This window comes from Heteronotia binoei, chromosome 18, assembly GCF_032191835.1.
Source record: "Heteronotia binoei isolate CCM8104 ecotype False Entrance Well chromosome 18, APGP_CSIRO_Hbin_v1, whole genome shotgun sequence".
NCBI classification, from domain to species: domain Eukaryota; kingdom Metazoa; phylum Chordata; class Lepidosauria; order Squamata; family Gekkonidae; genus Heteronotia; species Heteronotia binoei.
The window spans coordinates 6,211,212-6,235,075 of NC_083240.1; the positions used below are offsets into that span (position 1 = coordinate 6,211,212).

The 23,864-nt window shown below is 49.9% G+C and overlaps 1 protein-coding gene across 1 annotated transcript in view; it reads right to left on the minus strand.

Moving 5' to 3' along the window:
* Positions 1 to 23,864, minus strand: part of SLC25A33 (solute carrier family 25 member 33) — a 46,278-nt gene that overhangs the window by 2,257 nt on the left and 20,157 nt on the right. Inside the window, exons 2-6 of the mRNA XM_060259398.1 lie at positions 13,615 to 13,794; positions 9,933 to 10,010; positions 6,363 to 6,463; positions 2,539 to 2,605; positions 1,274 to 1,557 (exon numbers count right to left, since the gene is read on the minus strand). Of these exons, the coding sequence (XP_060115381.1) occupies positions 1,274 to 1,557; positions 2,539 to 2,605; positions 6,363 to 6,463; positions 9,933 to 10,010; positions 13,615 to 13,794 (710 nt within the window). The remainder of the gene's footprint in view (positions 1 to 1,273; positions 1,558 to 2,538; positions 2,606 to 6,362; positions 6,464 to 9,932; positions 10,011 to 13,614; positions 13,795 to 23,864) is intronic.

The window sequence follows — 23,864 nt, forward strand, 5'->3', positions numbered from 1 at the left end:
GCAGACTTTTTATAGGGTGGTTTGCCATTGCCTTCCCCAGCCATCTACACTTTCCCCCCAGCAAGCTGGGTACTCATTGTACCGACCTCGGAAGGATGAAAGGCTGAGTCAACCTTGGGCCGGCTATCTGAATCCAGCTTTCGCCGGGATAGAACTCAGGTCGTGAGCAGAGAGTTCAGACCACAGTACTGTAGTACTGCTGCTTTACCACTCTGCGCCACGGGGCCGCTAAAGGAAAGGTCCTCTGTGCAAGCACCAGCCGTTTCCGACTCAGGGGTGACGTTGCTTTCACAACGTTTTCACGGCAGACTTTCTACGGGGTGGTTTGCCATTGCCTTCCCCAGTCATCTACACTTCCCCCCCCCCCCCCCCCGGCAAGCTGGGGACTCATTTTATTTGGAATCTCTCCTTGAAGGAACGGAACAAGAATACAGAGATCCTGGCTGAAAGTCAGAGATCCTCGTTCTGAAGTCGTTTCCAACACTAGGGTGACGTTGCTTTCACGTTTTCACGGCAGACTTTTTACAGAGGGAAAGTATACTTAAACAGATCTTTCACCTGAAACGTTGAAGAGTATTAAGAGTTATGCATAAAGCTGTCTCCCGGACGTTTTGTGGTTGGTTCTGCCTCCTCACACAAGCATTTCACCCACGCTCTCGTAAAGACTGGAGACCTTTGCTGATTAAACAAGTATTCTTTCGTTTTGTCTACTTCTGCTTTGCTAGCTATGGGAAGCTCACTGAAAGCCTCACGCCTGATAATTAGCTGGCAGTATTCAGTTTTGTCTCTCGGTTCCCAAAATTCTGTGCCCTTTCAAAGTGCATCGACACAAGGGACTAGAAACTTGACTTAACAAAAAAAAAGATACATACACATGGGAGTGACTGCTGCAGTCTGTCGGTTTGCCAACACAGAACTCTGGTTTTAAGTCAGGGGTCCCCAGCCTTTTCTGAGCTTGTGGGCACCCATGGAATTCAGACACAGTGGTGGGAGCAGCCCCAAAATGGCTTCCACAGGAGGCGGAGCCAGCTCCAAAACAGCTGCTGGAGCTTCCGAGATCCTTGTGTTGCGGTGGCAGCTGCTGTCAAAGCAGTTTTAGGAAAACCTGCACAGCCAATCAAATTCCCAACGGTCAAGTGGAAACCCTGCTGGGCAAACACCCCAATTTCTAAAACGCTTGGTGAGCACCAGGGAGGGTGTTGCTGGGTTGTGTCCCTTGTAACGTGCCAGCAATTTCTTTTGCCTCCTCAGCTGCCCGAGGTGGCGTACGTACCGTGTGGGTAAGCGATGCAGGATGCGCAACCCTTGGAAATAGCGGCGGCGGCCATTAGCCCAAAAAAGTTGGTGGAGTTTCGCTCCGACCCGCCGGCGGGAGAAGGGGACAGACGGACGTTGTTCACGTGCTTCTTCAGCTTCTCGTAAATAGCAAAGCAGATGATGGTTTCTGAGATGCCGGCGTAGGAGGCTGTGAGGCCCCGGTAGAAGCCCCGGACCCCCTCCGTCCGGTAGACATAGCCGGCACACTGCAACGCGTTCCTCTGCTTTGAGCCTCTGACTCTACAAAGGGGAGGGGAGGGGAGAAAGCGAAACCTCAGAGGCAGGATCGGACTGTTTTGTTCCACCCGCCCAAACTTATGTCAAGACACAAAACCTAAAACTGTGTTAATGCTCCCATAATCCCCATCACAATAGTCAAAGGTTCCTCTTTGGTATCCCTTGACATACACACAGGGGTAGAATTCTAGCAGGAGCTCCTTTGCATATCAGGCCACGCCCCCTGATGTAGCCCATCCTCCAAGAGCTCACAAGGTTCTTTTTTGTAAGCTCTTGGAGGACTGGCTGCATCGGGGGGTGGGGGGGGTGGCCTAATATGAAAAGGAGCTCCTGCTAGAATTCCACCCCTGTGTGTATGTCAAGGGATATCAAAGAGGAACCTTTGAATATTGTGATATTCACCCCTGCATACACCTGCCATGAATAAACAATTGAAAAGGTGTGTGTCTTGTCGTGTGCACGAATGAATAAGGAAGAACAAACCTTTCTCCCAAGTATTATATTTCTACCTACATTTCCCCTTCGCATCTTTCACTCAGACCTTCTCTCCCTGCTTGCTAGCTTTCTGTATAGGGCTGGGGTGGCCAAACTTCCTTAATGTAAGTGCCACATAGAATAAACATCAGATGTTTGAGAGCTGCAAGACATGAGTGTCGGATGTAGGAAGGAAGAAAGGCAGGTAAATGGAGGGAGAGGTGGAAAAAGCAACTTAACTTTAAATGCATTTTCCAAGCCAACAGCTTGCCCTGTTGTTGGCCCTCCAGAGAAACTGGTTGGCCGCTGTGTGAGACAGGATGCTGGGCTAGATGGACCCCTGGTCTGATCCAGCGGGGCTCTTCTCATGTTATCAAAGAAAGCCTCTGTGCCCTGTTGTTGGCCCTCCAGAGGAACTGGTTGGCCACTGTGTGAGACAGGATGCTGGGCTAGATGGACCCCTGGTCTGATCCAGCAGGGCTCTTCTTGCAAATTCCCGACTGTGCTCACCTTCTCTCCAGCTGCATCCTCGTCTTCACCATCCAGATGGGGTTCATCAGCGAATTAGTGATAAAGGCTGAGGAAAGAGGGTGGGGGAAAAAACGGGTCACTCTAGCCAAGAAGAGCTAAACGCAGCACCAGCTCATGCCTCAAGCAGCTCAACGGAAACGTGAGCGTCGACTTGCACCTACGGATTCTGCAAGCCCACTCCATTGATCAAATTGCCCCTCGTTACCAAGCCATGCTCTTCCTCCAGCCTCTGTTCCGACCCCCTTCGAATAAGTGTATTTGGAAAGGATGCCGAAGAAAGAAGAATTGCAGATTTATACCCCGCCCTTCTCCCTGAATCAGAGACTCAGAGCGGCTTACAATCTCCTGTGTCTTCTCCCCCCACAACAGACACTCTGTGAGGTGGGTGGGGCTGAGAGAGCTCTCACAGCAGCTGCCCTTTCAAGGACAACTCCTGCAATAGCTATGGCTGATCCAAAGCCATTCCAGCAGCTGCAAGTGGAGGAGTGGGGAATCAAACCCGGTTCTCCCAGATAAGAGTCTGCACACTTAACCACTACACCAAACTGGCTTTCACAAGGACAGCTCTGCCAGAGCTATGGCTGCCCCAAGGCCATTCCAGCAGGTGCAAGTGGAGGAGTGGGGAATCAAACCCAGTTCTCCCAGATAAGAGTCTGCTCACTTAACCACTATGGCTGCCCCAAGGCCATTCCAGCAGGTGCAAGTGGAGGAGTGGAGAATCAAACCCGGTTCTCCCAGATGAGAGTCTGCTCACTTAACCACTATGGCTGACCCAAGGCCATTCCAGCAGCTGCAAGTGGAGGAGTGGGGAATCAAACCCGGTTCTCCCAGATAAGAGTCTGCTCAGTTAACCACTATGGCTGACCCAAGGCCATTCCAGCAGGTGCAAGTGGAGGAGTAGGGAATCAAACCCGCTTCTCCCAGATAAGAGTCCGCTCACTTAACCACTATGGCTGACCCAAGGCCATTCCAGCAGCTGCAAGTGGAGGAGTGGGGAATCAAACCCGGTTCTGCCAGATAAGAGTCCGCTCACTTAACCACTACACCAAACTGGCTCTCTCAGGAGAACACCCCGGCAACCCCCATCAGGGACTCTAGATGGCGGTGTGGAGTCATCCATTCATGCGGAAGTGACTGAGAGGCATCCAGGTCAAAGGGGGGGGGGGACTGCATTGCACAGAATCAGACCGTTGCTCCATCCAGCTCTGCGCCGTCACTGCCAAACGGCGGCAGCTCTCCCCTGTCTCGGGCAGAAAAAGTTCTCCCAATCTCAGAGCTTGCAACCCTTCAGAACTTCAGATCTTCCTCCTGGCTCTCACACTCCTCCACTTTGCAGAACTGTGCTTCCAAAGGCGAGCCCTCTCTGAGCTCCATCTGGCTTCAAATCCCCCCTCCAGATCTTCACGACTGCTTGTGCGTGCCAGCAAAGTATTTCTGGGGCCTGGCTCCCTGCAAACTCCCTGAGGCGGCCTTGCCCGGCATCTGTGGCTTTCAGAGGTCTCTGCACAGCCCGGTTATATAACTGGCCCATGTCACAGTTGTTTATGACGAGCTCCTCTCTGGCCGGAGCCAGATTGAAGGGTTGTGTAACTGGAGAGCTCTGAAACATGGCTCCTCTGAGGCCCAGGACGGTCCCTCCAGATTCTGTGCAGAACCTGTCTGGGTGCCAGCCTCCGAGGGCATCTCCTTGCCAGGAGAACTGGAAGGAAGCGGCTCTCTCGCAGGTTCAATTGTCGTTAAAGCCTCCCCCCTCGGCGTGCTTTGCAAGCGTTCCTAGAAAACCTTTGCAGGAGTTTTTGTGAACTCCGCTGCCTTTTCAGAATGCAAAGCCCGGCTCTGTAAAACTGGACCCACCCCCACAAAAAAGGGAATTCCTGCACTGTTAACCAGCACCGCTCCCTGCAGTCTGTCACCGGATTCAAAGTCTGTCCCAAGTTCACCTCCCCTTCCTTTTTGGGCCTGAATAGCTGCAAGCCCATGGGTGAATCCTGGGCCATTCAAAGGCAACCCAAACTGAAGGGGAGCGAAAGCCTGAGGTGCTGGCAGCCAGGGCCCTCGCACAATAGCTTGTGTCAGCGTGAGACAGCACAAAGCCTCTTTAACCTTTTCCTCCCAGATCTGAAGGACAGAGGCCCTGACCGAATTGCCTCCTGACACACTTCAGATCTGGTGTGTCCAGCAAAGGGCCCTCCCGAAGCCTTGGATGCTGCTCACCCCATTAGTCAGGCACAACGGTTTCAGCCACCTACAAGACGCCCTTAAATATTACAGTCAACCTAACTCTCAATGCAAGCCACTGACAACTGACTACACGGCCCCCAGGTGGGCAGCCGAGTTGGTATGAAGCAGCAGAACAAAGTCACTGCGCTCAACAATGAAGGATACCTTTACACATCTGTCTCCTATTTTGACGTATTTATTGCTACACTGTTCTCTCCCCCCCACCCCTCAATTAAATCCAAACAAATGGTAACCTGGGGACCATATAAACTTAGCTTGTCATTGCCTTTCCATATATAAAAACATCTTCATTGAGTTGTATGCATATTTGCTGTTCACCTATAACGAGGCATGTGTCTATATACACAAACTGTTAATTTCCAGTGGCGGCTGCAAGCACAGACAGCTTCAAGAGGGGACTGGATAAGCATTTGGAGCAGAGGTCCATCAGTAGCTATTAGCTACAGCTTACTGTTGGAACTCTCTGTCTGAGGCAGTGATGCTTTGTATTCTTGGTGCTTGGGGGGGACACAGTGGGAGGGCTTCTAGCCCCACTCGTGGACCTCCTGATGGCACTTGGGTTTTTTTGGCCACTGTGTGACACAGAGTGTTGGACCGGATAGGCCACTGGCCTGATCCAACGTGGCTCCTCTTATGTTCTTATGTGACACAGAGTGTTGGACTGGATGGGCCATTGGCCTGATCCAACATGGCTCCTCTTATCTTCTTATGTGTGACACAGAGTGTTGGACCGGATGGGCCATTGGCCTGATCCAACATGGCTGCTCTTATGTTCTTATGTGACAGAGTGTTGGACTGGATGGGCCATTGGCCTGATCCAACATGGCTCCTCTTATGTTCTTATGTGCGACACAGAGTGTTGGACTGGATGGGCCATTGGCCTGATCCAACATGGCTCCTCTTATGTGTGACACAGATGGGCCATTGGCCTGATCCAACATGGCTCCTCTTATGTTCTTATGTGTGACAGAGTGTTGGACCGGATGGGCCATTGGCCTGATCCAACATGGCTCCTCTTATGTGTGACACAGAGTGTTGGACTGGATGGGCCATTGGCCTGATCCAACATGGCTCCTCTTATGTGCGACACAGAGTATTGGACTGGATGGGCCATAGGCCTGATCCAACATGGCTCCTCTTATGTTCTTATGTGACACAGAGTGTTGGACCGGATGGGCCATTGGCCTGATCCAACATGGCTCCTCTTATGTTCTTATGTGACACAGAGTGTTGGACCGGATGGGCCATTGGCCTGATCCAACATGGCTCCTCTTATGTTCTTATGTGTGACACAGAGTATTGGACCGGATGGGCCATAGGCCTGATCCAGCATGGCTTCTCTTATGTTCTTATGTTCCATTTCAACGTCCCTGAGGAAGTGTGTGTGCACACAAAAGCTCGCACCTTGAATCTAACTCTGTTGGTCTTAAAGGCGCTGCTGAACTCCCAACGTTGTTCTGTATGACCCTCAAGAAATTCCCTTCGAAGTTTCTCGGCCTGGATCGCAACACTGGCCCCTCTGAATGTATTAAATGTGCTACAGTCCAATGAGGGCAACCCACCTGCAGAACCAGCTGCACAGACGTGGACAATGTTGCTGTTCGGCACGAACACGTTGTTGAACAGCTCCTTGGCTTTGGAGTAACATGCAAAGTACACCGCCCTGCACAAGACAGAGAAGTCTGAACTCACAAACTGGGGCAAATTTAGAGACAAGTGAGCATCCTTTGAAACCGAGCAGTCCTCTTCCTGAAGCCGAAAGCGAGCTCCTTCACTTCTCGCTTTTCTGCCTCGCAATAACGCAGCAACAAAGACACTTGGACGAGAATTCTGAGAGGCTGTTTTTCAAGAGATCCTACTCGTTGAATGGATGGAATGAGAGGGACGTTTTTCAGTAGGGAAATTGGTGCTAAGAAAGGGTTACATTTGTTTTAGTTTCACAATATGCCTGAGAGACAAAAAGGGGGGGGGGGATTTAAGTTGATTTAGATGGCTGTAGAGCAGAAGCGTCGTGAGCTTCTTGGAGCACTAAGGCTTCTGTACTCAGGACTAAAAGAAGTTCAAAGTCAGGGGTTATGAGCAGCGTTCCCTCTAACCTGAGCTAGTGTAAGCTAGCTCACAGATTTTTAGCACCCAGCTCACACGTTTTTGTCTCAGCTCCAGAAGGATGACCCCGGAGCACACTAATTTATGCAGCAGCTCAGCATTTTAATGCCAGTAGCTCACAACTTGAATGCCAGTAGCTCACAAAGTAGAATTTTTGCTCACAAGACCCTGCAGCTTAGAGGGAACGTTGGTTATGAGTTATCCACGCTGCAGAGTACAACAGTAGAACAAGCTGAACCTCTTTTCCAAGCTTTCTGCTAAGGGAAACGACATGACCACTGAAACTGAGCGCTTCAAGATGTCAAGAGCGCCTCTTGCCATTTTGCCAGAACTGGCCCCAGAACTTGCCATTTTGCCAGAACTGGTGGACCTCCTGATGGCACTTGGGAGCTTTTGGCCACTGTGTGACATAGAGTGTTAGACGGGATGGGCCATTGTCCTGATGGCATCTCTTATGTTCTAACACAACTTTCACTTCTCACTTTGCCAGCTCTCCTATCTCTGTGTAACAAGTGAAGCATATTTTCAACCTGATCTCGGAGACAGTCAAGGTCGTGAGCTGTCTCTGCTTGATTATGTGCACACCTGCTAGGGGCCTGGGAACTGAACTTTGGAGGGAGGGATGGCTTGCTTTGCGCCTTGGATTTGAATGCATAACGGTTTTAACATAAGGTATAAGCAGAGGGCATTTGCCCGCCAAAGCCAGTTTTCGCAAGAACCATCTTGCTCTGACCTGTCGTGTATCGATAAACAGCTGTTCTTGCAATGGACTGTCGTTGATCATTGAACTGCTGGGGACTTGACACAAGGAAGCTACAAGTTCTTCTTCTACTGTGCTAATTTTCTGCATTGCTTCTTTTTACGAAGAGACACCCCTCCACCCCATAACCCCTCCCCCCTCACTTGTTCTTCTGCTTGCACTGAGACCCTGAAACAGAAGGAGGAGGAGGAGGAGGATTACGATATTGAATTTATACCCCACCCTTCACTCTGAATCTCAGAGCGGCCTATAAACTCCTTTTCCTTCCTCCCCCACAACAGACACCCTGTGTGGTGGGTGGGGCTGAGAGAGCTCTCCTTTCAAGGACAGCTCTGCAAGAGCTATGGCTGACCCAAGGCCATTCCAGCAGCTCCAAGTGGAGGAGTGGGGAATCAAACCCGGTTCTCCCAGATAAGAGTCCACGCACTTAACCACTACACCAGACTGGGGACAAGACAGAAGCCCCTATTCAACCAAAAAGTAATTAACGCATGCAATTGACCGCCGTATGATGCAGGAAAGGAAAGGTCCCCTGTGCAAGCACCAGTCTTTTCCGACTCTGGGGTGACGTTGCTTTCACGACGTTTTCAGGGCAGACTTTTTACGGGGTGGTTTGCCATTGCCTTCCCCAGTCATCTACACTCCCCCCCCCCCCCCCAGCAAGCTGGGTACTCATTTTACCGATCTTAGAAGGATGGAAGGCTGAGTCAACCTTGGCCCGGCTACCTGAATCCAGCTTCCGCTGGAATCGAACTCAGGTCGTGAGCAGAGAGTTCAGACCACAGTACTGCAGTAGTGCTGCTTTACCACTCTGTGCCATGGGGCGTTATTTTATAGTAATTGTGTGCTCCCAAGTCTAAACCGGCCCTTGGAGACCTCAAGAAGGACCGTGGGGTTTTCCAGGCGAGAGGCGTTAAGAAGTTGTCTGCCTCTGCGCAGCAACCACAGTCTTTCTTGGTGGTCTCCCATCCAAATATTGCCCCTCTGAATTGCCTGAGGGGCTAAAACAGGGGCAGGAGTCAGCCTCCTTGCTGTAATGTGCCAGCCTCCTTGGGCATCTGGACTGCCACGCCGAGCTGGCAGCTAGCCCAGCTGGGCCGTTGCCGTGATCCCCCATGCCTCTTTTTATTCAAGACGTGCTTTTTGATCCCTGCAAAAGGAGGCCGATGTTTATCCAGGACGGCGCCCTCAAATCCCTTCCCCAGTTCTGGCCCCAGCCAAAGTGCTGATACGGAAGAGCTATCGGCAGAACGACTGAGCTTCAAACAATGCGCTATTTTTCTCCGAGAGACTTCAGAACGGGGAGGTGTCTTTCAGCCTGGATCTCTGCATTCTTGTTCCGTTCCTTCAAGGACAGATTCCAAAACTGGCAACAAGGCCAGCGTGGGACTGCTTTGCAACTCATGGGAAGGAACGCTTGCCAATTTCAAATGGTTACTGCTGAGAAAATAAAGAATTTGCAAGCGTGTCTGGGTATTGCTGGATGCTCGAGACCCTTAAAACAGAACAACCAAAGGGAAACTAACTCAGTTCAAGCTCTGCTCCTGAGTTTGTATCTCTTTGCTTACCAGGCATCACTGAATCCGACTCGGCTTGCTGAGGGGTAAAGAGCTATTCAGAACAAAGAGCCCACAACTCAGGTGGGCTGAAAGACACAGTGTTCAGCTCCCCCTTCTGGGAGATTTGATTTTCAGCAGTGCTACATATGCGGCAAGAGCCCCGTGGCGCAGAGTGGTAAAGCTGCAGTACTGCAGTATGAACTCTCTGCTCATGAACTGAGTTCGATCCTGGCAGAAGCTGGTTTCAGGTAGTCGGCTCGAGGTTGACTAAGCCTGCCATCCTTCCGAGGTTGGTAAAATGAGTCCTCAGCTTGCTGGGGGGAAAGTGTAGATGACTGGGGAAGGCAATGGCAAACCACCCCGTAAAAAAGTCTGCCATGAAAACATCGTGAAAGCAACGTCACACCAGAGTAGGAAACAACTGGTGCTTGCACAGGGGACGACCTTTACCTTTACATATGCAGCAGGCTGGAAAACAGCCTTAAAAGAACTGAAACTTTAAAAAGGCTTGAAGAGCACAGCAAGCAGTTTGTCCACTGATCCATCTATTTTATTTCTGGAAGGGATCTGGTTTTATTATCGCACTTCTCTCTTTATTGATCCCTGTGCTTTCAGTGCTGGGATTGCAGCTTTCAGAACAAATCAAGTATTCAATTGCCTTTTTCTTTTGTCAAAAGTAAGAGAGAAAGCCATTTCAAGATCCGTACCTCGATGGCGCGACCCCAACCAAGTTTGGTCCTAGTCCCCGGAAGAGTGACCTGGGCCCTTCTTTTTCCAAAATGGACCTGTAAGAAAAAGAGAACTGAGTCACATTTGCAAAAGAACCACAAAAGCGGGCATTAAACCAGAACTTTCCTGGAAGCTGTGGCGGGACTGATGAGCAAGGAAATGGGTCGTCAAGAAAGCACAGTCCATTTCTGTCCTGCCATCGGTTGGTATTCTCAAGAACAAGTATCTCCACTTCTAAAGCATTAATATTCCTATCAGACCCCTGGGTGAGGGAAGACGTAAGACCCTCCCAAGTTTTCCAATTAAGTGAAGAACTCCCTGCCTTTCACTGGAGACTCACCCAAGGTTAGACCACAGAGTCTCTCCTGCAAGCACCGTAGCAGGATAGTTGGCAACTACATTTATCAAGAGGCTGTCTTGAAGGGGCCACGTCCTGTTTAACTCAGGAACACGACTGAATTATTCCAGCTCCACAGCCTTCCTATGCAGCCAAATACACCATCATCTAATTTGTATGGATTCTGCAGTGCTGCCTGCTAGGATAATTGGCTTCGTTAAGGGTTTTTTGGGTTTTTTGCCTGGCTTAGAGCCTCCTTTCGCATCTGCAAAAAACACAGCCAGTTTTTTTAAAAAAAAAAACGCAAACAGAAGCAGCACAGCGCTCCAGCTCCAGCAAGATGGGTTTGTGCTCAAAATGTTCTCAACTCTGATCCCGCTGAGCAGGACTCAGAAGGACGGCCAAAGCAAGATCATGGACGTGGAGTCTTGCGAGAAAAAATTCTACTTTGTGAGCGACTGGCATTCAAGTTGTGAGCTACCCCGTAAATTAGTTTGCCCTGGGGCCATTTTCCCTGAGCTAAGACAAAAATGTGCGAGCCGGAGGCTAAAAAACGGTGAGGAAGCTTACACCAACTCAGCTTAGAGGGAATACTGGGTGCAACTACTCTTTTGCCTTGCAGTGATTTTAAAAAAATCACTCTGGGAAATGCAGCCCAATCTTTTGTGTCTTTGAGATGTAGCATCTGAAATGCTTAGAATCTAAAAAGGTAAAAAGGTAGTCTCCTGTGCAAGAACCAGTCGTTTCCAACTCTGGGGTGACGTTGCATCACACCGTTTTCACAGCAGACTTTTTACTTGGTTGTTTGCCATTGCCTTCCCCAGTCATCTACATTCTCCCCGCAGCAAGCTGGGGACTCATTTTACCGACCTCAGAAGGATGGAAGGCTGAGTCAACTTTGAGCCAACTACCTGAACCCAGCTTCCACCGGGATCGAACTCAGGTCGTGAGCAGAGAGCTCGGACTGCAGTACTGCAGCTTTACCACTCTGCACCATGGGGCTCTCTTAGCTTAGAATCTAGCAGGTACCAAATTATAAGAGTCTCTAACAAATAAAAACATAGCGTGTAAGTCTTGTTATCTATAACTGGAAATTGTTTTACCTTTTCTATAAGTAGCTTGGGTACAGAGAAAAATAAAGCAATATCAGTTGTTTATGGAACAAAAACTCCGCGCTTCTTGTATTAGATACTGGGAGAATAAGTTTTGCTTTGAGAAACAGTGCTACAGAAAGATGTCTATGTACTATAAGGAAATAACAGGGAAAAATCCACAACAGCACTCCAAAGAAAGGTCCCCTAAATGTATGAAATGGCCTTATGCCAGGGGTGGCCAAACTGTGGCTCAGGAGCCACACATGGCTCTTTCATACATATTGTGCGGCTCTCAAAGCCCCCACTGTCGCCTGGCTTGGAGAAGGCATTTGCCTCTTGGTGTAGTTTGGCGTAGTGGTTAAGTGTGCGGACTCTTATCTGGGAGAACCGGGTTTGATTCCCCACTCCTCCACTTGCACCTGCTGAGATGGCCTTGGGTCAGCCATAGCTCTGGCAGAGGTTGTCCTTGAAAAGGCAGCTGCTGTGGGAGCCCTCTCCAGCCCCACCCACCTCACAGGGTGTCTGTTGTGGGGGAGGAAGGTAAAGGAGATTGTGAGCCGCTCTGAGACTCTTCAGAGTGGAGGGCGGGATATAAATCCAATATCTTCTTCTTCTTCTTCTTTAAATCACTTCTCCAAGCCAATATGATGATCTAATTTTACTAATTTGTAGCATCTGAGGTAACACTTCTAAATGCCAGGCAGATGCTCTCCCCACTGAGCCGCAACCCTGACTCAATCATTAAGGTCAAAGAGAGCCAGTTTGGTATAGTGGTTAAGTGCTTGGACTCTTATCTGGGAGAACCGGGTTTGATTCCCCACTCCTCCGCTTGCAGCTGCTGGAATGGCCTTGGGTCAGCCATGGCTCTTGTAGGAGTTTTCCTCGAAAGGGCAGCTTCTGGGGGAGCTCTCTCAGCCCCACCCTCCTCACAGAGTGTCTGTTGTGGGGGGGGGAAGAGATTGTGACTGCTCTGAGACTCTGAGATTCAAAGTGTAGGAAAGGAAAGGTCCCCTGTGCAAGCACCAGTCGTTTCCGACTCTGGGGTGACGTTGCTTTCACAGCAGACTTTTTAAAGGGTGGTTTGCGACTTCCTTCCCCAGTCATCTACACTTTCCCCCCAGAAGCTGGGTACTCATTTTACCAACCTCGGAAGGGTGGAAGGCTGCGTCAACCTCGAGCCGGCTACCTGGAAACCCAGCTTCCTCCGGGGATCGAACTCAGGTCGTGAGCAGAGCTTAGGACTGCAGTACTGCAGCTTTTAACCCTCTGCGCCATAGGGCTCTTTCAAAGTGTAGAGTGGGATATAAATCCAATATCTTCTTCAATACTGTCCACTCTCACTGGCAATGGCCCTCTAGGGTCTCAGGCAAAGATCTTTCACATCACCTCCTGCCTGGTCCTTTTTAACAGGAGATGCCGAGGATTGAACCTGGAGCCTTCTGCATGCCAAGCAGATGCTCAGCCACTGAGCTATAGCCCCACTTCACGGCTCTCCCGGGTCTCAGGCTGAGGTCTTTCCCATCACCACCTGCCTGGTCCTTTTTAACAGGAGATGCCGAGGATTGAACCTGGGACCTTCCGCATGCCAAGCAGAGGCTCTTTCATGGAGCCAAAGCCCCCCATCCCTCTCGCTTGGTCTTCTCTATTCTAATTGGGTTACGACCATCTGTCACCTGAGATTTCCTCAACTGAGATTATTATCGTATGGCAGTATGTGTAGTATAACCAGGAGATCCTAAAATTATCCGGCAGCCAGAAGTTCTAGCTCTTTTAGTATTATGAACTCGGTAAGAGACGTTTCAGAGGTGGTTTGCCATTGCCTGCCTCTGTCTCACGCCCCTGGTAGTCCTTGAAGGTCTCCCTTCCAAATACTAGGCAAGACTGATCCTGCTTAGCTTCTGAGATCTGATGAGAATGGGCTATCCTGGGCTACCCAGGTCAGGGTGGTGTCAGGAACTGTGAGGATAACACTGACCTAATCTGGCAGCCATCCAGTACAGATTACTGAGACAGTAAACGTAACCTGCTTCAAACACTCAAAAAGCCCCATGGAAGCCAGACATCATATCAACGCAGCACAGAAAGTCAGAAGGTGCACAAAAGACCTCAATTTCTTCCCGAGGATTACAGCCTAGAGCTTTGCAGAGGGTGAGTTCCAATGCATAACTTTGCAGTTCCGATGCATCACTTGGGCCCACCAGCCAGGGGTGACCCTGTGCCTCTACTCACTTGAGAACCTGGAGGAGTCCGGGCGACACCGAGGTTGGCCTGACCACCCCTGCACCGCTGATAGTCCCCAGCTGGACTTGGGGGTAGTAGACGGCTCGGAATGCCAGCTTGGAAGACTGCAGCCTCGTCTTGATGACTTCCAGGGGGCACGTGAAGATAGCCCCCACTGTCCCCCCACACCTGCAAAGGACATGAAAGAGTGCCCAGGTGAATAAAAAAGGAACCCAAATCAACATCTTCACTGTTACAAAAAAGCCAGTTTTATCTCACCCCGAAAATGACTTGGTTCAGAGAATCAGATTGGAGCACCACGTCTTTGGCACGATTTTGAGGCCCTAACCCACAAAGCTTGTAATGGGTGACAGAAGAGCTAGGAATGCCCTTGGGCATGTGCAGAAAGTCTTCACTGAGTAACCAATACCATGCAATTGGCACGAAGGAGCAGACAGTATAACACACGTAAAACTATTAAGAGTGTTGGAGTAGTATCTGGGCGGCTCGGGTACAAATCCCTACTCACGCCATGGAAGCTCACTCAGTGACCTTGGGCCGGTCACTCTATTGGCCTAGCCTACCTTGCTGGGTTGTTGTGAGGATAAAATGGAAGCAAGGAGAACGGTATAAGCTGTTTTGTGTCCCCATTGGCGGGTACAAACAAAACAGATAAATCAATCTACACATTGCCCAGAATTCTGATGACTGTACTCCCAGTTTTGCCAACAGGAAAATAATTCTCTCCGTTCCTCAAGGACCCTGTTCCAATGCTGAAATTCAGTGACAGTCTTGTAGGGGCATCTTGATTCCAATCCAAAGGTTTTAAACGTTGGGGGAGAGACAATGACAGATTTTTCTGATTCTTGAGAGTAGTACTTTTCTCCCTTTCTCACAATACAAGAACTCGTGGGCATTCAATGAAATTGCTGAGCAGTCGGGTTAGAACGGATAAAAGGAGGTACTTCTTCACCCAAAGGGTGATTAACATGTGGAATTCACTGCCACAGGAGGTGGTGGCGGCCACAAGCATGGCCACCTTCAAGAGGAGGTTAGATAAAAATATGGAGCAGAGGTCCATCAGTGGCTATTAGCCACAGTGTGTGTGCGTGTGTGCGCGTGTATATTAGGGTGACCATAATGTCTGAAGGCCAGCCAGGGACATGTTGGGGGGGGGAAGGTAGGGGTGTGCGCGCGCGGAGCGCGGCCGCCGCCGGAAACAGGAAGTGACGTCACTTCCGGTGATGGCACTTCCGGTGACGTCATGCCACCACAGGAAACAGGAAGTGACATCACTTCCTGTGACATCATTTCCCCGCGTCACCTGCCGGAAATGGGAAGTGACATCACTTCCTGTGACATCATTTCCCCCAAATGACATCATTTCCCCCAAATGCCACTGCCGGAAACAGGAAGTGGCTTCACAGCACTTCCTGTGACATCCCCAAAAATCCCCCAAATATCACCGCCGGAAACAATTTTGTTCTGAAATCCTGTATATACTTCATCAGTATATGGGATAAGGCACTTTCTCAACTGTGCTGCATAATGCAGCCTATTTATTTTGTCCTGTTTGCTCTGTTGGCTCTATCTGCGCCACCTTCATCACTTTCGGGGTGTGGATCCCCCAGTGGGGTGGTCTCCCGACTCCCTCCGCCGGCTGTTTCTGATAGCCCTGAGCCCCCTCTTTCATTTGAAATGTGTCCCATGCGGGTGCCACCCTCCCGCCGGGAGATGCCGCAAAATGAGCCCCCTTGAGGCTTATGGCGGCAGGGCTCGGGGAAAGTGAGCTAGACTGCTGTTCTTTTGAGGGGTTATAGAGTGTTTCGAGCCCGTCCCTGTGGCATCGGTCCCATCGTTGTGGGGCCCAGGGGGCCGGCGCAGCGGCACGCCGAAGCAGCCTGTCACTAATAGCACAGGTCGAGATGCAGGACAGGAACCCGGAAGTGACCGACAGGCTGCTTCAGCGTGCCGCTGCGCCGGGGAGGCCTTCGCTGGTCGGCGCTGGTCCCGGAAGGCCTTCCAGAGGCTCTGGAAGGCCTTCCGGGACCAGCGCCGGGTGCTCCGCGGCCTCCCCGCGGCCTCCGCTGGTCCCTGGAGGCCCTCCAGAGACTCTGGAGGGCCTCCAGGGACCAGCGGAGGCCGCGGGGAGGCCTTCGCTGGTCGGCGCTGGTCCCGGAAGGCCTTCCAGAGGCTCTGGAAGGCCTTCCGGGACCAGCGCCGGGTGCTCCGCGGCCTCCCCGCAGCCTCCGCTGGTCCCTGGAGGCCCTCCAGAGACTCTGGAGGGCCTCCAGGGACCAGCGGAGGCCGCAGGGAGGCCTTCGCTGGTCGGCGCTGGTCCCGGAAGGCCTTCCAGAGGCTCTGGAAGGCCTTCCGGGACCAGCGCCGGGTGCTCCGCGGCCTCCCCGCGGCCTCCGCTGGTCCCTGGAGGCCCTCCAGAGACTCTGGAGGGCCTTCAGGGACCAGCGGAGGCCGCGGGGAGGCCTTCGCTGGTCGGCGCTGGTCCCAGAAGGCCTTCCAGAGGCTCTGGAAGGCCTTCCGGGACCAGCGCCGGGTACTCCGCGGCCTCTCTGCGGCCTCCGCTGGTCGCTGGAGGCCTTCCAGAGTCTCTGGAGGGCTTCCAGCGACCAGCGGAGGCCACGGAGAGGCCTCCACCACCGCCGCCGGGCCCCGCGCGCGGGCTGGGAAGGCGGCGAGTAAGGGAGGGAGCGTCCCTGCGCGTGCGCAGGGGTCCTGCGCAGGCGCAGGGACGCTCCCTCCCTCACTCGCCGCCTTCCCCGCCGGCGCCCGCGGCCCACCGCCTCCGGGGCTGGCTAAACCGGGACCTCTAAATGGTCCCGGTATAGCCAGCCCGGGAGGCGGGAATAGGGGGCCAGAACCGGGACATTCCCGGGCTCCCGGGACGGTCTGGCCACCCTAGTGTGTATATATATATATATACACACTATATAAATTTTTGGCCACTGTGTGATACAGAGTGTTGGACTGGATGGGCCACTGGCCTGATCCAACATGGCTTCTCTTATGTTCTTATGTGACACAGAGTGTTGGACTGGATGGGCCATTGGCCTGATCCAACATGGCTTCTCTTATGTTCTTATATTAAGCAGGGTCTATGCTGCTACAGCACCTTGATTTTCAAATCCCCTCTGCCCATTCACTGGGGACCAAGTGGAAATACACCGGAACATTTCAGATTTCTGTGAATTTCAGATTTTTTTTTTTACTTTGCCTGTCCCTTTGCTCTAGTTTCCTGTGTTCTTACTGGCTTTGCTGGCTGGTGACTCTCGATTTTGCAGTTCAAACTGCTGTTTGTTTTTTACTTGAAGTGGGTTTTAGGAGACGCACCGTAATACACTTTAATCCACTGAGGCAACGCCTAGTTATTTTAACAACCTAGTGCAGTATTTTATGCTAACTGTCAGAAGGAGAAGGAGGAAGAGAAGGAGAAGAGATTGGATTTATACCCTGCCCTTCATTACCCAAAGGAACAGCTTACAAATCTCCTTTCCCTTCCCCTCCCCACAACAGACACCGGTAAGGTAGGGGAGGCTGAGAGAGCTCTGACAGAAACCGCACTTGAGCAGAACAGCCTTGAGAGAGCTTGTGGCTGACCCAAGGTCACATCAGCAGGTGTATGTGGAGGAGTGGGGAATCAAACCTGGCTCTCCGAGATAAGAGTCCGCACACTTAACCACTACACCAAACTGGCTCTCTGCAATCTTCAGGAGTCAGCATAGAGGGGCCCTTGAAGTCCCCCCCATGACACTCACACATGGAGTGAGTAGAATAAGAGTTGGAAGGGACCTCCAGGGTCATTAGTCCAACCCCCCTGCACAATGCAGGAAACTCACAAAAACCTCCCCCTAAATTCACAGGATCTTCATTGCTGTCAGATGGCCATCTAGCCTCTGTTTAAAAACCTCCAAGGAAGGAGAGCCCACCACCTCCCGAGGAGGAAGCCTGTTCCACTGAGGAACCGCTTTGACAGTCAGGAAGTTCTTCCTAATGTTGAGTTGGAAACTCTTTTGATTTAATTTCAACCCACTGGTTCTGGTCCTACCTTCCAGGGCCACAGAAAACAATTCCACACCATCCTTTAAATGACAACCCTTCAAGGACTTGAAGATGGTGATCATATCATATGAACATATGAAACTGCCTTATACTGAATCAGACCCTCGGTCCATCAAAGCCAGTATTGTCTACTCAGACTGGCAGCGACTCTCCAGGGTCTCAAGCTGAGGTTTTTCACACCTCTTTGCCTGGACCCTTTTTTGGAGATGCCGGGGATTGAACCTGGGACCTTCTGCTTACCAAGCAGATGCTCTACCACTGAGCCACCGTCCCGCCCCACGTATCACCTCTCAGCCGCCTCCTATCCAGGCTAAACATGCCCAGCTCCTTCAACCTTTCTTCATAGGACTTGGTCTCCAGATACAGAAAGTTGCCACCTTTGGAATCTGGGACCTCTGACGGGCTGAACAAAGAAAGGTGGCCATTAGGGACTCCATTTTGGAGTTTATGCTCTGCCATTGACAGGAGAGCAGTACCAGTCATACGTCCGGGAGAAACAAAATGCTAACCAAGCCCCAGAGCGTTTCAAAGCACCGATTGTCTAGGGCCTGTCTTGGACGCCAGGTACGTCCTTTAACCCCAACGGGCTGATGCCGACAACAAATGCTGCACTCCCCGACGAGAGAGCTAAACTAATGTTTGCCCAGAATGAGAGTAGGTATCCCAAACCATCCAAAGTAGCAGGACACCGTGTTAATTTCAACCATGCTCGTCTGTTGTTCGACACTGCTCACTGAATCCAGTTTCCCCCCACGCCCACACAGCCTCTCCGTGGCTCCTGGAAGACCTACCAAAAACTGAGTTATTCCAGTCTTAAATTCAGCCCCCCCCCCCACCCACCCCGCCTCTCAAGGAACAGCAATACAAAAGGGCTTGATTCAAATCCAGGAGCACTTTACAGACCAACAAGATTTTGAGGGAATAAGCCTCAAAGCCTCCTTTATCAGATTCCGGAAGGCTTGTATTGGTTTCTATGGTACTACTGGATTAGAATCCAGTTGTTCTACTCCAGACCAGAATGGTATAATATAAAAAGGTCACACTGGGCCAGCAGTTTACATTCAGCTACACTTTGGAGCTATGCACAGATTCTGCCCCCCACCCCCACCCCCAAAGAGTGCTCTCAGACAGGCTAAATATATTTTATATTCTCCCTTCTATTCCCCTCTAGACAGCAGCTACCCACATACAAGGTATCTTTGTACAAGACTACATTGTGTGGGTATTAACGGAGGGGGGCAAACTGTGGCTTGGGAGCCATATTTGGCTCTTTCACTCAGCTTCCACCCCATCGACTGGCTTGGGGAAGGCATTTAACGTTCAAGTTGCTTTCTTTCCACCTCTCTCCCCCATCTATTTGCCTTCCTTCTTATCTCACAACCCTCAAACATCTGACATTTATTCTATGTAGCTCTTATGTTAAACCAGTTTGGCCACCTCCGGTACAAAGGGTAAAAGGTAAAGGCGATCCCCTGTGCAAGCACCAGTCGTTTTCGACTCTGGGGTGACGTCGCTTTCACAACGTTTTCATGGCAGACTTTTTACGGGGTAGTTTGCCCTTGCCTTCACCGGCCATCTACACTTTCCCCCCAGCAAGCTGGGGACTCATTTTACCGACCTCGGAAGGATGGAAGGCTGAGTCAACCTTGAGCTGGCTACTTGAACCCAGCTTCTGCCGGAATCGAACTCAGGTCGTGAGCAGAGGGCTCCGACTGCAGTATTGCAGCTTTACCACTCTGCGCCACGGGGCTCTTGCCGGTATAAAGGATATTCTGGAGCAACTGCTAAGTTCTGGATTCACTTCTTCTCCCTGCTTTTGATTTTTGCTGTCTCTTCTCAATAGAAGTGTACACTTAAAATGTCCTCTGACTCCTTCCGTTGCTGGGAAACACTGCACCGAGTCTGACCCTTGCTTATTGCTGGCTTTGAAAGGCACAGAAAGGGAACACAGAAAGGGACTGCTGCTGGGTTCTCATAAGAATTCTTAGGCCCCTCCGTGTTCCCTTTCTGGGACTTCCCTATGAGAAAAGACTGCAGAGCCAGGGACTTTTCCGTTTAGAAAAGAAATTACTAAGGGGAGGCAAACACAATAGCGGTCTATAAAATTATGCACTGGGTGTTGACAAAGAGAACTCCCCCCCCCCAAAAAAATCTCTCAAAATACTAGAATGCGAGGGCGTCCAATTAAGCTGATAGAAAGCAGATTCAGGATAGACAAAAGGAAATTGCTTTTTACACAGAGAGTAATTAAAGAGTGGAATACGTGCCAAAGAATGCATTTTCAGCTTCAAATGGGGATTGGAGAGGTTCATCTCTCAGTGGCTACTAGCCGGGGTGATTAAAAGGAATCGCTATGGTCAAAGGCAGCCAAGCTCAGAACAGCAGTGCCAGAAGCCAACATCAGGAGAAGGCCTTGGCCTCTCTGCCCTGTTGTTGGCCCTACAGAGGAACCGGTTGATCACTGTGTGAGATGGGACGCTCGACTAGATGGACCCTCCCTGGTCTGATCCAGCAGGGCTTTTCTGTTGTTCTTCTGAAGGCCTCAGCCTCTGTGGCCTGTTGTTGGCCCTCCAGAGGAACTGGCTGGCCTCTGTGCGAGACAGGAGGCTGGACTAGATGGACCCTCACTAGTCTGACCCAGCAGGGCTCTTCTGATGTTCTATGAAGGCCTTGGCCTTTATGCCTCATTGCTGGCCATCCAAAAGAACTGGTTGGCCACTGTGCGAGACAGGAGGCTGGACCAGATGGACCAATGGTCTGATCCAGCAGGCCTCTCCTTATGCTGTCCCTGCATATTAGAAGCATTCTGCGTAGCAACATTAAAAAATATGTTAAACATGCATTCTCTCCTAAAACACACTTCAGAATCTTTTGCAATACATAGAACTTCCACTGCAGTCCAGCTTAGGATAGGCAGAAGAAGAAGAAATTGGATTTATATGCCGCCTTATACTCTGAATCTCAGAATCTCAGAGAGGATCACAATCTCCTTTACCTCCCCACCCCCACAACAGACACCCTGTGAGGTGGGTGGGGCTGAGAGAGCTCTCTCAGAACCTGCCCTTTCAAGGACAACTCCTGTGAGAGCTCTGGCTGACCCAAGGCCATTCCAGCAGCTGCAAGTGGAGGAGTGGGGAATCAAACCGGGTTCTCCCAGATAAGAGTCCGCGCACTTAACCACTACACCAAACTTGGTGGAATGTGAGGAAGAATGTGAAAAGATCCTACTGTTAATAAATCACCTCTGATAACCACACAGCAGTCCTTTGTTTATCACGTTTTTGTGACCTACTGGAGCTTCAGGGTGCCCTTGACATTTCACAAAGAAACTGTAGCTTCCACTCCGGAACTTTAAACCTTAAGCCAAGTATTCGGTGACAAGTTTGTATTTTAATGCCAGCTGCCACCAACAGCACTAAAGCTGTATAAATGAAGTCCGGCAGATCGAGGAAAATGGTCATAGCTGTGGAGGGGGGAACTGTCAGGCATGAACATATGAAGCTACTTTATACTGAATCAGACCCTCAGTCCATCAAAGTTAGTCTTGTCTACTCAGACTGGCAGCGGCTCTCCAGGGTCTCAAGCTGAGGCTTTTCACACCTATTTCCACACCCTTTTTAGTTGGAGATGCCCGGGATTGAACCTGGGACCTTCTGTTTACTAAGCAGATGCTCTACCACTGTGCCAGCGTCCCTCCCCCAAAATAATTTTTCTCATTAAAGGTAAAGGCTAGGATGAGCAAAAAGATGTCGGATAGGTGTTGAAAATGTAAAAAACATGAAGGTTCTTTCTTTCATATGTGGTGGACTTGTGAAAAAGCGAAGGAGTATTGGAAGATGATACAACAAGAAATCTCCAAAATTTTGGGTTACGACTTCAAGAAAACTGCAGAGACTTTTTTGCTTGGATTACAATTAGAAAAATTTCCAAAGGAAGACAGGACTTTAATCTGGTATTTGCTCTCAGCTGCTAGGACATTGTATGCGCAGCTTTGGAAACAAGGAATAATACCAGAGAAATGGGATTGGATTGTGAAAGTGTTATCGTGGAGTGAGATGGATAAATTAACTAAAACTTTAAGAGACTATGACTTAGACTTATTCAAAAAGGAGTGGAAGAAATTCAAAGGATATATGGAGAAAGAGTGGAACGTAAAAAGACATTGGACAATTTTTTAGTATTAATCAAAAGTGTTACATTTTGATAGATTAGTGGTACCTTTAGAATTAACTGGAAATTTATAACTTCGGGGAAGTCAATATTGGAGGGAGGGGGGGTGAAATATCATATGGTTTAGTATAAGAAAAGTTAATTAAATGTTGTAACCATGTGTTATTAATAAATTGTTCAAAAAAAAAAAAGGTAAAGGTAGTCCCCCTGTGCAAACACCAGTCGTTTCCAACTGAGGTGACGTCACTTCACAACATTTTCATGGCAGACTTTTTACGAGGTGGTTTGCCACTGCCTTCCCCAGTCATCTACACTTGACCCCCAGCAAGGTGGGGACTCGTTCTATCGACCTCGGAAGGATGGAAGGCTGAGTCAACCTTCAGCTGGCCACCTGAACCCAGCTTCCGTAGGGATCGAACTCAGGTCGTGAACAGAGCTTGGATTGCAGTACTGCAGCTTTACCGCTCTGCGCCACCGGGCTCCTATTATTCCTGACTACTCATGATGAAATTCCTGACTACTCAAGTTGAAATAGATGGCTATGAGCTTTGAATTACATAGTTATACATGCAGGGCTTTTTGTAGAAAAAGCCTGGCAAGAATCATTTGCATATTAGGCCACACACCCCTGATCTCACCATTGTTCCAGACAAGGCTTTTTTTGGTAGAAAAAGCCCAGCAGGAACTTATTTGCATGTTAGGCCACACCCCTGACGCCAAGCCAGCCTGAACTGTGTTCCTGTGCGTTCCTGCTCAAAAAGGACGCCCTGAATAAAAGTATTTCCCTAGCCCACATTACAATTAATATTAAAATTGACATGATTTTTTTTTTAATTTCTAGGATCTTTATTCAAAATTTCAATAAATGTAACATTAAAAGTTAAACACATAATATTCACTTGGGAGTCACAAAAATATAATGCAGAATAATATAAGCAAATCTACATACTTGCCATGCAATTCCTAAAAAGGAAGGTCAGGGTAATGCCATTAATGAGAGATACTCTTCCTGTATCGCTGTTCTGTAACAAGAAGAACTGAAGATTTATACCCCGCCCTTCTCCCTGAATCAGAGCGGCTTACAATCTCCTATATCTTCTCCCCCCACAACAGACACACTGTGAGGTGGGTAGGACTGAGAGAGCTCTCACAGCAGCTGCCCTTTCAAGGACAACCTCTGCCAGAGCTATGGCTGACCCAAGGCCATTCCAGCAGGTGCAAGTGGAGGAGTGGGGAATCAAACCCGGTTCTCCCAGATAAGAGTCCACACACTTAACCACTACACCAAACTGGCTCTCAAGGAGGCAGCACCAGCCAGAATAAAGTTTTGGAGCACTTCCAGGTAAAAAACCCACATTGTGATAAAAAGCCTTCAACTTTTCACCCCAAGAGATCTTTCAGAATACAAAGAGATCAAAGCTACAAGATGTGTTCCATCGAAGGAAAGGTTCCCACTTACAGCATAGGTATGAATAGTCTGTCCGAGTATCCGCCTTACTAAGTTTATATTCAGTAATATTATCCAGAAGGAAATACTCCCACAACTTTACTGCCCATGTGTGAAAGGAGGCTGCAAGGGATGCACATAAGAACATAAGAGAAGCCATGTTGGATCAGGCCAATGGCCCATCCAGTCCAACACTCTGTGTCACACAGTGGCCAAAATTTTTTTATAAATACACACACACACTGTGGCTAATAGCCACTGATGGACCTCTGCTCTATATTTTTATCTAAACCCCTCTTGAAGGTGGCTATGCTTGTGGCCGCCACCACCTCCTGTGGCTGTGAATTCCACATGTTAATCACCCTTTGGGTGAAGAAGGACTTCCTTTTATCCGTTTTAACCTGTCTGCTCAGCAATTTAATCGAATGCCCACATATGATTACCACAACTTCTATCTTGAAATGGCTTCCATCGAGAGCCACCCTGTCTGGTTGCCTGGAAGAGACAGCTGCTCACCCTAGGCGACCAAGTCAGCGGCTATGGATAAGTTTAAACTTCTTATGGC